At 47.5% G+C, this 15046-nt stretch overlaps 1 protein-coding gene across 1 annotated transcript; it reads left to right on the top strand.

Annotated features, from left to right (window-relative positions):
• Positions 1-1250: 1250 nt before the first annotated feature.
• LOC146192619 (uncharacterized) lies at positions 1251-2782 on the top strand. Its single transcript, XM_084600473.1, has 3 exons — positions 1251-1550; positions 1922-2066; positions 2387-2782. The coding sequence occupies exons 1-3, from the start codon at positions 1336-1338 to the stop codon at positions 2780-2782; spliced, it is 756 nt and encodes a 251-aa protein (XP_084456599.1). The 5' UTR covers positions 1251-1335.
• The last annotated feature ends 12264 nt before the right edge of the window (positions 2783-15046 follow it).

Here is a 15046-nt window from a genome sequence, read left to right as displayed (position 1 = left end):
TCTGAGCTGGAGACCGCAATCTCCCAAGCCTCGTTGTCCGTAAGGCGCAATTCGGCCGGTGGTTGAAACTCCGGGCATCTGAACATAATATGTTCGAATGTAGCTCTCGGGGCCTCGCAGAGGGAACATTCGGACTGATGAGTAGAGGGGGAGAAGAGTGCCAGCAGTGCTGGGGAGGGAAAGGTACGGGCTTGAAGGTGTCTCCATGTTATTTGTTGTGGTTTAGTTAAGGAGGGGTGTGGGGGAGGGTAGTGAAGTCTTTCAGACCGGTAGTGTAGTGTAATGTCGTTGTAGGTGATCAGCCGATCTCTGGCACTGCCTAGGTCCTCGGTATCTGTTGCTCGGTCGACGTATGCTCGAGCAGCAGCATTGGCCGCTTCGTTACCGGGGTTGCCCGAATGGGCTGGTACCCAGACAAGGTCTATGGGTCGGGGGGTTTGAACGTTGGTAGTTAAGATTTTGTGAGAGGCAGCATGTAGCTGGCCTCGGGCGAAATTTTGTATGGCAGTTTTAGAATCGCTGAGGATAAGGGTGGCAGTGGAAGAGACTATCGCGATGGCTATAGCGGATTCTTCCGCTTCTACGGACGTTCGGGTAATGATCGAGGCTGATGTGATGTGTTCGAAGCGGTTGGATACCGCGCATATCGCATAAGCTGAGCGTTGTGGATATTCTGCGGCGTCCACGTAGACCGTGTCGGGTTCGTTCGCATGTGCTCTGTGTAGGGCACGTGCTCTCGCTTTTCGTCTGGCCTGGTTATGAAGGGGATGCATGTTTTTCGGAAGTGGGTGGACAGTGAGGTGATCGCGGACTGTCTTTGGAACTTCATAAGTTTCTACTGGAGGGGGACCTAATGGTCTAATACCCGTGCCACACGGCAAATTTAATGTCATTTCCATCGAATGACATTCGTTCAAAATGACATTTGTTTGCTGCCACACGGGAAAATGTAATGACATTCGATGAAAACGACATTAGGCACCGAATGAGTTTGGGGAACGCATTCGCTCGCGATCGTCCGAGGGAATGTGTTATCTCGAAACCAGAGACTCAGTAAAATTAATCCCCAAAATAAAATAAGTAACAAGATAATGACATTTTTCATATGCAATTTTATAAGCATCTATTTATTTATATAAAACGTAGCAAACAGCGCTGTAAAAAAAAAAAAAATACCACTCTCGCTATCAGCAGATCATATGACGGGCGGCCATGTTTGTTTATATGCTGGATGCTAGCACACGTGCACGAGTGGTTACGGCGTTACGGTTACGGCAGTGTGCCAGTGCCATTTCTTGTATTGAAAGGAGCAGGATTTTCTCAGTTCTACAAGCAATGGCTGAGGAAGTAGCCAGATATCGAGCGCAGTGGACCGAGGCAGAAACTTTTGTCCTGATCAGAGTGTGGCAGGACCACCTGTGCGACCTGCGCCGGACAAAGCGAAACGCTAAAGTTTACTCTGCAATTGAAGAAGCCCTTCGGGCGGAAGGCATTGAGAAGGGGATAAAGGCTATAAAAAGCAAAATGGAGAATCTCGGGAACAAGTACAGGTAAGATTTTTTTTTTCTCCAACCAGCTATCCTAATCCGCTTTACAGGAATAGCCGTGCATAGGCCTCGAGCTTTCTTTAGCAGGCAGCTAGTCAGTGTGCATGTGTGATGAACCAGCTTCCGCGCTTTCGTACTGCGCATTTAAATTGCTTGTTACGGATGCGTGTGCTATAATCGTGCGGGTTCTGTTCTGAGGATGCGCACCTTATTCCGATTCAAGATTATATTCTTTAGCGCAGTCGTGACATTGCTATTATTGCCGACACGCGAAGCATAGTGCGTCGGCAGTGCAGAAAATATATTACTACGCGACCGAGCAGTACCGTGCATGCCCGCATTAGTATAAAACACCACAATGTTATTTCTTGCAGAGAGCTCAGCAAGAAAAACACAGGGCAAGGTGCCATTGTGTGGAAATTTTATTGGGATCTGCACAAGTTCTTGGGCACATTGCCAGCCAATGATTCAAGCCTGGCTCAAGAGACAGGCTGTCACCTGGAGTCCACAGCGGAAGAAGTAAGAAAAATTATACTGCATTTGCAAAGGATCTGAAATGTGTTTATGAATGCATGCTGTTGAAATGGTACTGCAGTGGCATGTCAGTATTTGTGTTGTCCACAAAGAAAGCCAGTGGTTACATTTTTCCCTGCTAACCTTCACTTGGAAATTGCTGTAGAGGTAATTTGATAGTGACCATGATGTATCATAATGCAGTTATGTATAATGTTTCACACAATAAGTTATGCGGTTTACTACATATGCTGTCTAGTCGACGTGGTATTTCCTGTATTGTTGCACATGCATGGTATCGTTTCCAACATATATTATTCTTCCAGCTGTTCCGCAACATGGTTGATGGAGAGGACACTGACCAGTACAACTTGGAGTCCAGCCAGTCGCCAGCAGCGTGCAGGGAATCTGCACATTTAGATCAATGTGCTGCAAATTCTTCGGAGCCACTTGCCGAAAACATTTCACAGAGGCAGTCGCCATGTGGCAGTATGCAGCCTCCTACCACTAGGCGTGGAAGGCAGCAGAAGGAAAACTTCTTCGGTCAGCTGATTGAAGAGCAACGCAGGCTGCGTATATCGTTCGAAAATTCTAAAGATAAAGAGTTTTCGTTCAGAGAACGTGAACTAAAGTTGCAGGAGGCAGCTGCTGAGAGAGAGATCAAAGCTGCTGAGAGGGAAGACAGGCTAATTGATGTGCTCTCTGAGCTGTGCAAAAAATAAACTGGTGCAATATCCCCAGCTACATTTCTTGTTTTTATGTTGTGATGTGTCACATTGTCCAGGGTTTCTTTAACCACAGATAGCTATAAACATTATGTATGCCGGCCCATATAAACTACATGCTGTCGACACACTCATTTCCAGTGCAGTGGAAATTGTGCAGGCAAAAACTGGACTTGTTTGCTATGGTATATATATCTGTCAGGTAAATGCTGCAACACACGCTACAGCGGAACCAACATTGAGGGGTGAGAGGCAGTTCTGTCCAGCTCGAACCATGAGGATCAATGCGCACTCGTCGACAGTCTGGAGAACAGCTTCCGCCAACAGGGCCCTCGACAGAGGGCATGGCCACCCATTCTTCTCTCCAAACACCTCATTCCTAAAAAATTATTTCAGCAACAACAATGCTAATTACATGCTACAGCCTTGTTATAGGTCACACACACACACATACACACGTTTGATCACAGTCCAGCTTGAGCGACCTTCACTGAGGAAGTTGGTTCTTCTTCTTGAAGTACGAGGCAAGGGCTGCCCTCACTTCACGGCCCTGGCCGTTGGCTACATCTGTGCGATGTACTGGCTGTGCGTACAGCCCGTCGAAGTCATGCGCCTCTTGCACCCACTGCTGTTCAATAGGGTCGTTGAGTGCCTCGCAAATGTTGTGCAGGACACATGCAGCTCTGAGTGCCTGCTTTGCTGTTGGGAGCTTGCACTCCATGCGCTTCATTGTGTATCTGAACCGCGCTTTCAGCCGACCGAAGGCATTCTCGACAATTCGTCGAGTTTTGGATAAATTATAATTAAACGCTGCCTCACGTGGTCCCGATGCATTTGCAAATGGTTTCAGCAGGTTTGCTGACAGAGGAAATGCTTGATCACAAAGTACTAGCGGGGGCACTGTTACCCCCTCAATCACTGACACAGGTGACTGGAAGCAGTCACTCTCAATGTACTTGCACAACTTCGAACGGCCGTACACAAATGCGTCGTGGCATCTTCCGGGGCTTCCAATGTTGATATACCGGAAGCAGTATCTGTGATCAACGAGGGCCAAAAGTATGATGCTATGCCTGCAAAAAACATGAGAAAAAAAGTCAATGTGGGTGACCCTTTATTATGAAGTGCAATTTCATCTGAAATAAGAAGAAAAAAAGGCCATTATTTCTAGCTTCAAATTTGCATTCAATACAAGTTATCTAGAATAATATCCAAAATTTTGCTTTCAACAGGATTCTGCCATTGCTATTGGAGCACTCCACACAAGACACGTCAGCGTGTGTTCACAGCATCAGCATTCACTTAGCATCTTGGTGATTATAAATCCTAGAAGATTGTCGTTAGCATGGGTACCACTTGACACAATGGTGCCCATAATACATCTTTTTGAGTACCCTTTTCAGATATATAAAGCCTAATGTTCGAGCTAGCCGTTAAATTTAGTACCGTCATAAGTAGCAAATACGGTTGAACAGTTCCTTGACTGAAAAAATGTTTGAATAAGCCCAAGGCATCCACTAATTTTCATTCGGTGTCTCCAATACGTAAAAAAGTTAACTGTGAAGAAGGCGCCAGAATATGTATGCCGTTTCCTGTTTAGTCAAATAATTTCAAACACTTACCACCCTTTATAATTATAGTAGTCAGAAGCATGCTCCAGCGGCGGCGAAATGGGGATATGGCAGCCATCCAAGGCGCCAATAGCCTGCGGGAAGCCGCTCACCGCGTAGAATTCGCGGATGTGTTCCGACATTTCTTCTCGGCTCACCATGCGAAGCCATCGCGCCTCCAGCATTTCGATGACAGCAGCAAAAAATTCTTTGCTGATCAGGTTCACAGTTGAGCGTCCCAGGCCGAAAAGATGGGCAATCGTTTGGTCTTCGGCGCTTGACCGCAGCCTGTAGAGTCCAATGGCTACACGTTTTTCCACCGAGATGGACTCTCGCATGTTAGTGGTCTCACGCTCAAGAACATGCCTCAAAGCATCAACAATGTAACGAAACGTAACCCGCGTGACGCGTAGCGACTGTCGGAAATGTGATTCACCTAGGTTGGGCAAAGTGTCCTCGAACCATCTTTCGTTGCGCTGAAACACCCAGCGCTCCCGTTGAGCAGTTGGCAGACTTGCAGCCATGAAGGCACTTATTGCGAACGAGTTAGCTAAAAGTTGCTCCTCCAAGCCCCTGGTGACAGCAGCTTGTGTGCGTATTAACGACCTTAACTGCTCTCGCTTGCTTTCATACTGCACATGACAGCTTCGGCGCTGTTCTCGTGAGCACAGGATGGCACGAATAACTTGACGCCGCCGTCGTTGGAAGTCAGCTTCTTGTGATACGTCGTCCATCGCAGAAGCAAGCATCAAGTCGAGACGCACCGAGGCGACCAGTCGATGAAAGCAGAAGGGGGAACTTTCTACACATACGCGGACAGCAAATGAGAAATCTGAGGAAATTTTCAAAGGAAAATGGCGTCACGCTGCTCGAAAAACGACGGCTCAAATGTGGCGCTGGCTTCAATCTGGCTCGGCTCTCGATGGCTAGCGCTGTTGAACAAGTTGGTGTAAATATTTGTAAATATACTTTTCACGAGGTTTACAATATAATAACAAGTGCAGTACATATTTTAAAGCTGTTTTCGTTAAAGTTAGCAAATTTTAAAGCATGTAGTACAATATTTTATATCTGCCACTTTCTGTCCATCGCAATGGTCATCAGTTGCAAATGTCATTAGTTTTGGTCGTGTAGCAGCGCGCACAAAAAAATGACATTAACCTGAACGAATGTCATTCGATGGAAATGACATTAAATTTGCCGTGTGGCACGGGTATAAGTTGGAGAAAGGAAAGAATGTGGCGACCAGTTGGGGTAGTGGAGAGCCGTCCTAGTTGGGCGATGCGGTGGGCTTCCACCAGTTCGCTGAGGGTGTTATGAACTCCCATGCCTAAGAGTCGATAGGTTGGGGTGCGCTTAGGTAAGCCGAGAGCTGCCTTATAAGCGTGCCTGATGAGAGCATCCACCTTGTCTGTCTCTGTTTTTGTTAGATATAAATACGGAATCGAGTAAAGAATGCGGCTTATAATAAATGCCTGTACTAAGCGTCTGAGGTCATGCTCGCGCATTCCACAGTGCTTGTTGGCTATACGTTTGATTAGGCGGGTGATCTGATGTGTTGTGTTAGTCAGTCTGGAGAGTGTATCCGTGTTAAGGCCGTTGTCTTGTATGAACATACCTAGTATTCGAAGTTTGTGAACTTGTGGTACTGGCTGACCATCTACGGTGATGAGCATAGGGGGTTGGTGGTGTTTCCGCGGGCTTGGGTGGAGTATCAGGAGCTCGGATTTGGTGGAGGAACATGCAAGGCCTATTGAAGCTGCGCATCTTGACACCATGTCTGCCCCCTCCTGAAGAGTTTCTTCCATGCTACCTACATTCCCAGTGGTGGTCCACAGGGTGATATCATCTGCATACAGAGAATGGGAGAGGTTTGGGATCTGTGACAGCTTTTTAGCCATGGGGATGAGTGTGATGTTAAATAAAAAAGGGGAAAGGACTGATCCCTGCGGGGTGCCTCTATTACCGAGGGTAAAAGTGGGGGATTTTAGGGGACCGAACCGAATTTCTGCTGTGCGATCCCGGAGAAAGGCTGAAATGTAAGCATGTGTTCGGTTTCCCACATTCAGAGTGGATAGTGCATCCAATATAGAGGAGTGATAGACATTGTCAAATGCCTTTTGCAAGTCTAGAGCCAGCAATGCTCTTGTGCGTTTGCAGTGTCGGGGATGGAGAATTTCTTCTGATATCTGTAGCATAACATCTTGGGTGCATAGGTGGCTGCGGAAACCCAGCATTGTGTGAGGAAAAAGGTCGCGGGTTTGCATGTGTGTATGTAGCCGATTCAAGACGACGTGTTCAAAAAGTTTACCAAGACATGAAGTTAGCGAAATGGGCCTAAGGTTTGAAAGAGTGAGCGGTTTGCCGGGTTTAGGTATAAAGGTAACCTGAGCGTGCGTCCACTCTGAGGGAAGCGTTCCCTCTTGCCAGTGTTTGTTAAAGAGTTCCGTTATTGCCTGGATGGAGTTTTCATCGAGGTTTCTAAGTGTTTTGTTCGTGACCTGATCGGCTCCTGGAGCAGACGTAGTGCGGAGTTGGAGCATGGCTGCTCTGACTTCATACTTTGTGATGTCTTCGTCTAGCTCATGGTTTTGGGTTCCAAGGTACTGTGGTAAGGGTGTCTTCGGTGTGGTTGTGAGGTATGTATCTTTTAAGGATTGAATAATGTTATCGTTGTCCATGTCTATGCCATGGATAAGACGCGTCACATTTTTCTGCTGTACATTCTTGGTGTGATCGGGTTCAAGAAGGCATCGTAGCAACCGCCACGTGTCCTTAAGTCCTAGGTTTCCAGCAAGGCGGTCGCATACTTGACCCCATTGCTGGTGACTGAGCTGTGCCGCGTGCGTCTCCATTTCCCTTGTGAGAGCGGAGATGCGTAGCTTCAGGGCGCGATTGTGTTTGTTTTTAAGCCATCGCTTCTGTAAGCTCGAGTGAGCTTCCCACATGTGTAGTAATCGGCTGTCAATCACCTCCGAGGTTTGTGTGCACGGCATTTCCGATGTGGCCATGTTCACGTCCTTGTTGAGGTTAGCCAGCCAATTTGTAAGGTGGTCTATCTGCTTCGGGGCCGCGGTACGAAGATCGCGAAAACGATCCCAGTTGGTGATTTTGAGTTTCCTCTTTACACGGGGGGTTAGGGAGGATAGTGAGAAAGAGGTCTCAATTATATAGTGATCGCTACCAAGAGAGGTTTGCGTGTTTGTCCAGTAGCATTGTGTTATGTTTTTCGTGAGTGTAAGATCGGGGTTGGTGTTGTTCTGTACACTGTTGCCGATGCGCGTGTGCTGTTGTGTATCATTGACAAGGGTTATGCCCTCATTTTGGAGAAGTGTCCAGAGTCGGGCGCCTTTACTGCAAGTCGTTTTGTATCCCCATGTGATATGGCGGGCATTAAAGTCTCCTGCCACTATCAATGGTTGGTTAGCGCTGATCTGAAGGGCTTTTTTCATGGCCGCCATTAGAGGAGCAGTTTTCCCTTTCGGGGGGCTGTAGATATTCAGAATGAATAGACTCGTTCCTTTCCGCTCTTTGGGAAGCAGCTCTATCAAATGGAAGTCGATATCTGCAACGTCCATGTTGTGATCAGTTGCTGTGTAGTTGCGGTGAACCAGCGTCGCCACTCTGTACTGAGGACAGTTTGTTGGTGTATGAGGAGTGTAATTGAGCAGTTTTACAGGGGAGTTTGTTTCCTGCAGTGCGATTACCGCTGGTGTTTCATCGGCCGGAAGGGACTGAATGTAGAGCTGCAGATTACTACGCTTGGAACGAAAGCCTCTGCAGTTCCACTGCCACACCTTAATGTCCTGTCGACGTCCTGCCATTTTGGGGCTGAGATTCGGGTGGGATCATTTGAGATACTGTGGTAGAGAGTAGCTTTTCTAGAGCAGTTTGAATCTGGATCTGTTGCTGCTGCATCTGCTGCTCGAGCATCGCTATCCGCGCGTCTACTCCAGCTGCCCATGCGTTCGTGCTGGTGGTCATAGATTCAAATTTTTCCGCAAGCTTCTCTTCGAGTAAAGCTATGGAGGCGACCAGATCAGGCTTTTGGGAGTCGACCACTGTAGGAATGTCTTGGTGAGGTGCCTTCCGTTTGGCGGGTGTATGAGTTTTAGTTGTAGATTCTGTGTTGTTGCATGTGGGAGGAGGAGGCGGAAGTGGGGTGGAATGACCTGGGAGGGGAGTGGAAGAACTTTCCATTCCATCTGCGGGGGAGAGCCTGTGAATTAGCGTTTGCATTTGCTGAGTGAGCTTTGCAATATGATCATTGAGTTTTTTTATTTGATCATTCTGTTGTTGAATTTGCTTGCCCTGAGTTTCTAGCTTTTCTTTAAGTTGCTTATTTTCTCGGACAAGGGAGGAAGATCGTGGGCCCCAGCTCACCTTATTTTCCGGCGGAGGCTGGTCGGTCAGGGGCGGGAAAGATGGCGAGCGGTTCCTGGCGTTGGTCGAAGCGGCGGACGCGGCGGACCTGGAGCGGACGCGGTTAGTGGAACTCGTCCGGTGCTTGCTTCGGGATTGCCGGGTTGTTTGCTCGGCGTCTGCACCAGCTGTCGAGCGTGTCAGTCTCTTGTTGCCCGGTCTGTTGAATCGCTCCGAGCAATCGCGGGAGCCCGTAAAATGGGGGCCGCCGCATAGAATGCACTGGGGTGGACACGTTGGAGGGTCGGTCGGTACATGGGTCTCCCCACATCGTTGGCATAAGTCCTTTTTGGGTGCCGTGCACACGTCGCTGCGATGTCCCGGACGACGGCAGTTGAAGCAGGCTTCTGCTTTGGCGATGAATGGATGGCAGTGGTAGACCGCTCCATAGAAGCGCAGCTGTTTAGGTACTGATTTGGTATTTATGAAGGTGACCAGAATTGATTTGGTTTGGCCGAGTCGGCGTGCATCGGTGATGAGATAGGAGGGGCTTTGGTTGAACGTTTTTAGCTCTGTAAAAATTTCTTCAGATGTCTGGTCGTAGATAGCATTATAAATGATGCCTCGAATGGCGTTGTCCGGAGGAGCGATATACGTTTTCATTGGGTAGACTTGGTCGATTATCTTTATGGATTCTAGTTGTACATATCTGCGGGCACGGTCTTCGGCTGGCGTGCTGATCGTGAATGAATTGTGCCTGGGGTTGATTCGGATGGCGTCTTGTGTTCGCACTGCGTCTATTGGTAGCTGCAGAGCGCTGGTGACTAGAGACAGCATATAGCCCCCGTTGTGTTTACTTAGGTCGAGGCCTCCACCGGGACGGAACACGATTTTAAGGTATCGTGTCGGGAGCTTGGGCAACGGTGGCGGACGCTTTAGAACGGTGGAAGACTTGCCTTGCGTAGGCTGCGTTGGTGTGGCTGTGCCGGCCGGGGGCTGATGAGTCGAGCTCGTGGGGGCTTGCTGGGCAGAGAGGACATCGGGGTGAGCCATACGTCGAGCCTCCATGGCTCGGTCCCATCTTGATGCAGTATCAGTAGTCCCATCTTCAGTGCGTACCATGCCGCTGTTGGTGGGCCGTGAAGTCGGGGGAGTGAAGGGTTAGGCCTAGGCCTAATGTGGCGGTGGCCGGCTCCCAGAGCAATCTCAAAGTTTATCCGCAAATTCGGGAAGACGGACCCGAAGAGAGGGTGGACAGGTGCTTAACACCTTCATGCGTCGATTGCGGCTATTCGAAACATGAACAGTCAAGAATTCCGCACTCACGGTCGAAAATTGGAGGAGCTGATGCGAACACCAAGCGTCCGTGTCAAGCTCCAACTCTATGTAGTCGAAACGAAGCCTGGGCAGCGCTCGCTCGCCGTCCGGGCAGTTGGCTGACACATGCGCGCGCTCTTAAGTTCGCGCTTTTTCCACACTCTGTTATTGAATAAAATCGCGAGTAAGACATGCGACACGCTTGACTACCACGAGCCACATAAGTTAGCGTCTCGTATGCGCAAATGGAAGTGCCAATTAAGAGCGCTTGCGGCACGAACAAAACCACTTGCTGCATACATCTCACATTCCTTTTGACTTTTCCATACCGTCTGTCTCAACACGGCATAGTATATGAAGCTTAATATTTACAATATATTTGAACATTCCAGAATATTTTCAGCATACCAATGTTTAGTTAAATTTATATTCACCTCGAACTAATTTTCGCGGAAGTACAGTTTATGAAGCTGCTCACGAGTGGAGTTTTAGTAGTGGGATGTTTGCTGGGAACAAACTGGGACATTTGCTTTGATGGCCGTCCTAAAATTTTTCATTAAGGTTCAGTCTGAGTTTGGCACCGCGCACTGCACATACAACGGCTTAATCGTTTTTGTAGTTAAGAATTTTCGCGGTGGTTTGAAAACGAATATGAACTTTTTTTTATTTAGCATGAAACGCCTTTAGGTCCCGCTATCGGCGACCTTGAGGTGAAGTCGAGCCGAAATCGAGAGCCAAAGAACCGCGCACCGATTTCCCGTCATCCAAGGAAAGTATCGCACCCCAAAATTTGGCCCTCTCGACCACCGAAATTTGGATTCGACTTCACTGAATTCGCCATACCCAAATTATAGGTTAGACATCGATTTTAGCCACATTCGGATGAGGTCAAATTCAGAGGGTTCCTGGGGCTGCATTTTGCGGGAGGTCCCGAAATTTGGACGTAACTACTCAATTCGCCGTATTCAAGTTGTTAGACACAAATTTTTGCCAGATTCGGACAAGGTCAAATTTTAAGGGTTTAAAGAGAAATTTTTGATGTGCGGATATATAGTTTTGCGGACACGTTCTGTGGACGAGTTCTCTACACGCTTTCCTGCAACATAAGCCTATTAATGCCTAATAATCTCCTTCATTGCATGCGCTATCGTTGAAAAGCGAGACCTAGGTTCAGAAATTAAAGCGGGTATTGTATGCGAATGTATGCGCATTGTATGCATCAGCCGTCGCTATTATAGCACGTTGAGCGGAACCATGAAATGAAAACAATAACACGCATAACGACGCAAAATGATCAGTGAATTAAGTGAGATTGCCAGATTAGTGATGCGCTTGCATGCAGTTTCAGTATACACATTCGCTGGTACCTCGCAGAGATGGGCAGTCTTCGTCGGCGTAAAGTTCTTGCGGCCGACGTTGTGCAGCCACTTTTTTCTTCTAACGGTGTATTTCTTGCCGCTCGGAATCACGAAAAGAACAAAGCCTTTTTCATGCCGGCTTGTGAACTGAAATGCGCAGCAACTGGGCATAGTGCTGCACTAAAGGAGCGCGTATAACGCGAAGTGCAAGCGCGCAATGTCAGGGAGCTCGGTCATAGCAGCGGCGGCTGCCCAAAAAATGTCGCCGACGAAAAATGAAAACACAAAAAGAGCGAACTTAACGCGCGCTTTTCCCGAAGACCGCCCGCGGAGCCAATTACCGTTCGATGGGAGAGGTGAGAGAGGAGGATCGGCGAGGGTGCGCGACGCGGCGGCATAGTTCACAGAAAGTCGCTACTTTCAAATTCTCAAGGGACTTTAACTGTTCCCTCCGCATCTGCTTCAGTGGCGGCGATGGGCGGCGTGTGGCTTTTGCCTGGTTTCGCGCTGTCGCCCGCTCGGTTTCGTGGTGAGTGCAGCCCCTAAATGAAAGATTACAGAAGGTAGATGCTGCAGCAGCATCCTGTCAACGTGCTACGCACGTGAAGTCTTTATATTAAAAAAACACTGTCGCTCAGTAAACGTTCGACAAGCATATGACAAGTATTGAGGCATGGTATCTACTTTTGTTCATTTTAATCTGAATGTTTTCCGAAGCCTGTACAAGAAGATGAAAAAAAAAAATGAATGAGCAGTGATCACATCGAAGCTTCTTCAAGGGAAACATCACAGCAACAATAGCAAAACCGTCTTTCAGCGCTAGGTGAGAAACCATCGAGGTAACACCGAAGATGAAAATAATTTTATAAAAATGTAATGTAAGTTGCACAATGCTTACATGACACAAAGTATTAGTATAAAGTCAAACTAAACTTTTTAAGTTTTGTTATCAATTTTGCTATAATTTCAGACCAGCAAACGTTTTATGTTGTATTATAAACATTATTTTAATTTTGCAAATAAACGTTGGTTTAATGAAATGTTTACATGATATCATGATTATTTCATGAAAAAAAAAGGAAATCTATTTCAAGCACTAATTCCTAGCAATATTTTCTTTCTTTTTCTAGTATGTTTTTGAACTAATAGTTCCTTTGTAACTATCTGTGCAGTAATGCCCGACTTAGAGAGCAATCGCTGCCCCATTATTTTGGTAGAATGCTTTGCTTATTACACATTCGCCACTGTTACTCAAGGGACACTCCTCAATAATGGATATAAAAACTTTTCTCTGTGCTACTTATTCAGAGGTGACAATAGCAGTTGTATGTCGCGCTGTATTGCGTAGTTGTGTACCGTCACCAATGGTAGGCTACATGCTCGTTCAGGGTTGTTTTATCATTTTCAAGAACGCTAGTATAATGCTGAATATATATTAGATATATGTTGTTAAAATGTTTATAGAAAGGTTATGCTAACGTACGTTATTTATAGCTCTATTAATTAGGCGTTAAAAAAAAAGAACGTGAACACCGAAATAACATTTGACCAAAACTGAAATTGGGTTAAGTGGAGAAATATGGGAGAGGCCTTCGCCCTGCAGTGGGTATAGTCAGGCTGATGACGATGATGATGATGAAATTGAACACTACTGTAATATTTTGAGTGATAGCTGGGCCGAAATGGAGGAGAACAAAAAAAAATAATTACAGTCATGCCTCATTAATATGGACAGTTTTGTTTCCGAGCGAATTTGTCCTTAAAACGAGTTGTCCGTAATAATGAACCACGAATAAAAAATTTTCAAATATTACACCATGATAGGATCTGCTTCTGCGCATAGTGGGGTTCATTGAAGTTGGATTTGGACAATATTTTTGCCGCTCCAATGTCATTATCCTCGTTGTAATTATGCCTGAAATAACATAGTTCCCACTCGCCTGGATATTTATACGCTTGATGGCATATCTTATGTCTAGATGACTTACTCTTACCACGGCTGTTCATGCGATTGAATAGCTTGGTCCCCAGAAAAACTGCCCAAAATTCGAGTTGTCCATATCAACGCGGCTTATGTTAACGATCGAGGAACTGTAGCTGGTGTAGATAAATTTCCGGTCTGACCTATATGTACGTACGGTCTTGCAGAATATTGATGTCTGCCCATTTCTTTTATTTTTTTAAACCCACTTGAGTGGCGCCGGGTAGGCCGCTACACGATTGTTACAGGGTTGTGGCGGCCACCCGTGCCCTGGGGCACCTGAGGAGGGCACGGGCAGCGGCGTCCAGAAAGCGTACCGCACACGTGGTAGACAGATTGGGTCTTTTCTTTTTTTTTCTTTTTTTCCCCCGCTTCTTGCCCGTGCACACAGATGGACTCGGGTGCCATCAAGAAAGCACTCACAGGAACCACCTGGGACGCTGCTTTAAAGTCATGAACGCGTGCGCTAAAGCGCGCCAACCTAACTTCCATTTCCTTCCATTCGCCTGAGCGCAAAGCGATCGGCAGCCCGTGCTTTGCCGGCTTTTTCTCGAGACTCGCGTTTTGTTCCCTTGGACTTGGTGCACATGCCGCGTGCTCTCATCGCACTATGCCGCTGCAGCCAGCGTTGTGCTTTGTGCCGTGAATTTTGGTGTGGATTTCGACCCGTTCCAAGCTTGTTCTGATTACGTGTTGTGTGGCGGTGTGGACTGCTCACCGCCGACTCTTCGACGCGCCGATGATGTACTGTTGCGTACCACGAAGAGCGAACGCGCGTTTCCCTTGTGCATGAACGGCTGTAGCGGAGGAGCATGGATGGATGACAGTTTCACGTCCCCGGTGGCGGTCGCGTGAACTAGCGGCGCTGCAGCACGGCCGGTCTCGAGGCGCGCGAACTAGCGGCGCTGCAGCACGGCCGGTCTTAGGGTGCCAAGGGTGCCTCGATGTCAGCGCCGCCGTTGACATCGAGGCACCCTAGCCGGTCTCGAGGCGCGCGCTCTCCCTCGAGACCGGCCGTGGCTGCAGTACTAGCCACTGTAGCTGCAGTTGACTCTTGCTCCTTGCCGGGCGCGTCGTCTGCTAAACGCTGCGCGGAAGCATGGAGCGGTCGGCACACACGTAGCTGTTACGTGCTGCCGTTGCACTCTACATGGCTGCAGTGCAGTTATGAGTACATTACCGCTGTTTTGTCTTCGAAGGCATGCGTTACCTCAGAGAACGCGTTTGTTATAGTAACGTTTTGCTCTTCGGTTTCATTTCTTTTTATTACGTGATATGGTGAGGCGTAAGCCACTTCATTAAAAAAAATATGACGTAGCCGCTCATTGAGCGGCGTTCAGCGTGCTGTCATGCAATTTTTCACTTCTTATCCACCTTCTTTTCCAGTTTCACTTCAATTTGTGACAGGGATTCAAGCCACCGACATGTGTGCCTCCAATTTTATGCCGTTCACTGTTAACGTATGGTGTGCGCCGAGAAGATGCTGCGTCTTTACCCTAATATCAAAAGCAAATAGACTACGTACCAGACTTTAGATGCCCAAAATTGGTGGAATGAGAGAGGGCGTTAAAGAGCCCGTCCTCTCTTAAGACGTCGTTTTCTGCTATATTTTTTTTTTTTTAACATAAGGCCT

This window comes from Amblyomma maculatum, chromosome 4 (assembly GCF_055883805.1).
Source record: "Amblyomma maculatum isolate TAMU_Amacu chromosome 4, ASM5588380v1, whole genome shotgun sequence".
Lineage (NCBI taxonomy): Eukaryota > Metazoa > Arthropoda > Arachnida > Ixodida > Ixodidae > Amblyomma > Amblyomma maculatum.
This window is presented reverse-complemented; position numbering and strand designations above follow the sequence as displayed.

Coding starts and splice junctions, on each gene's coding strand:
- LOC146192619 (XM_084600473.1), top strand. CDS start 1,336: ATGGCTGAGGAAGTAGCCAGATATCGAGCGCAGTGGACCGAGGCAGAA. Junction 1,551..1,921: donor AATCTCGGGAACAAGTACAG/GTAAGATTTTTT, acceptor TATTTCTTGCAG/AGAGCTCAGCAAGAAAAACA. Junction 2,067..2,386: donor TGGAGTCCACAGCGGAAGAA/GTAAGAAAAATT, acceptor TTATTCTTCCAG/CTGTTCCGCAACATGGTTGA.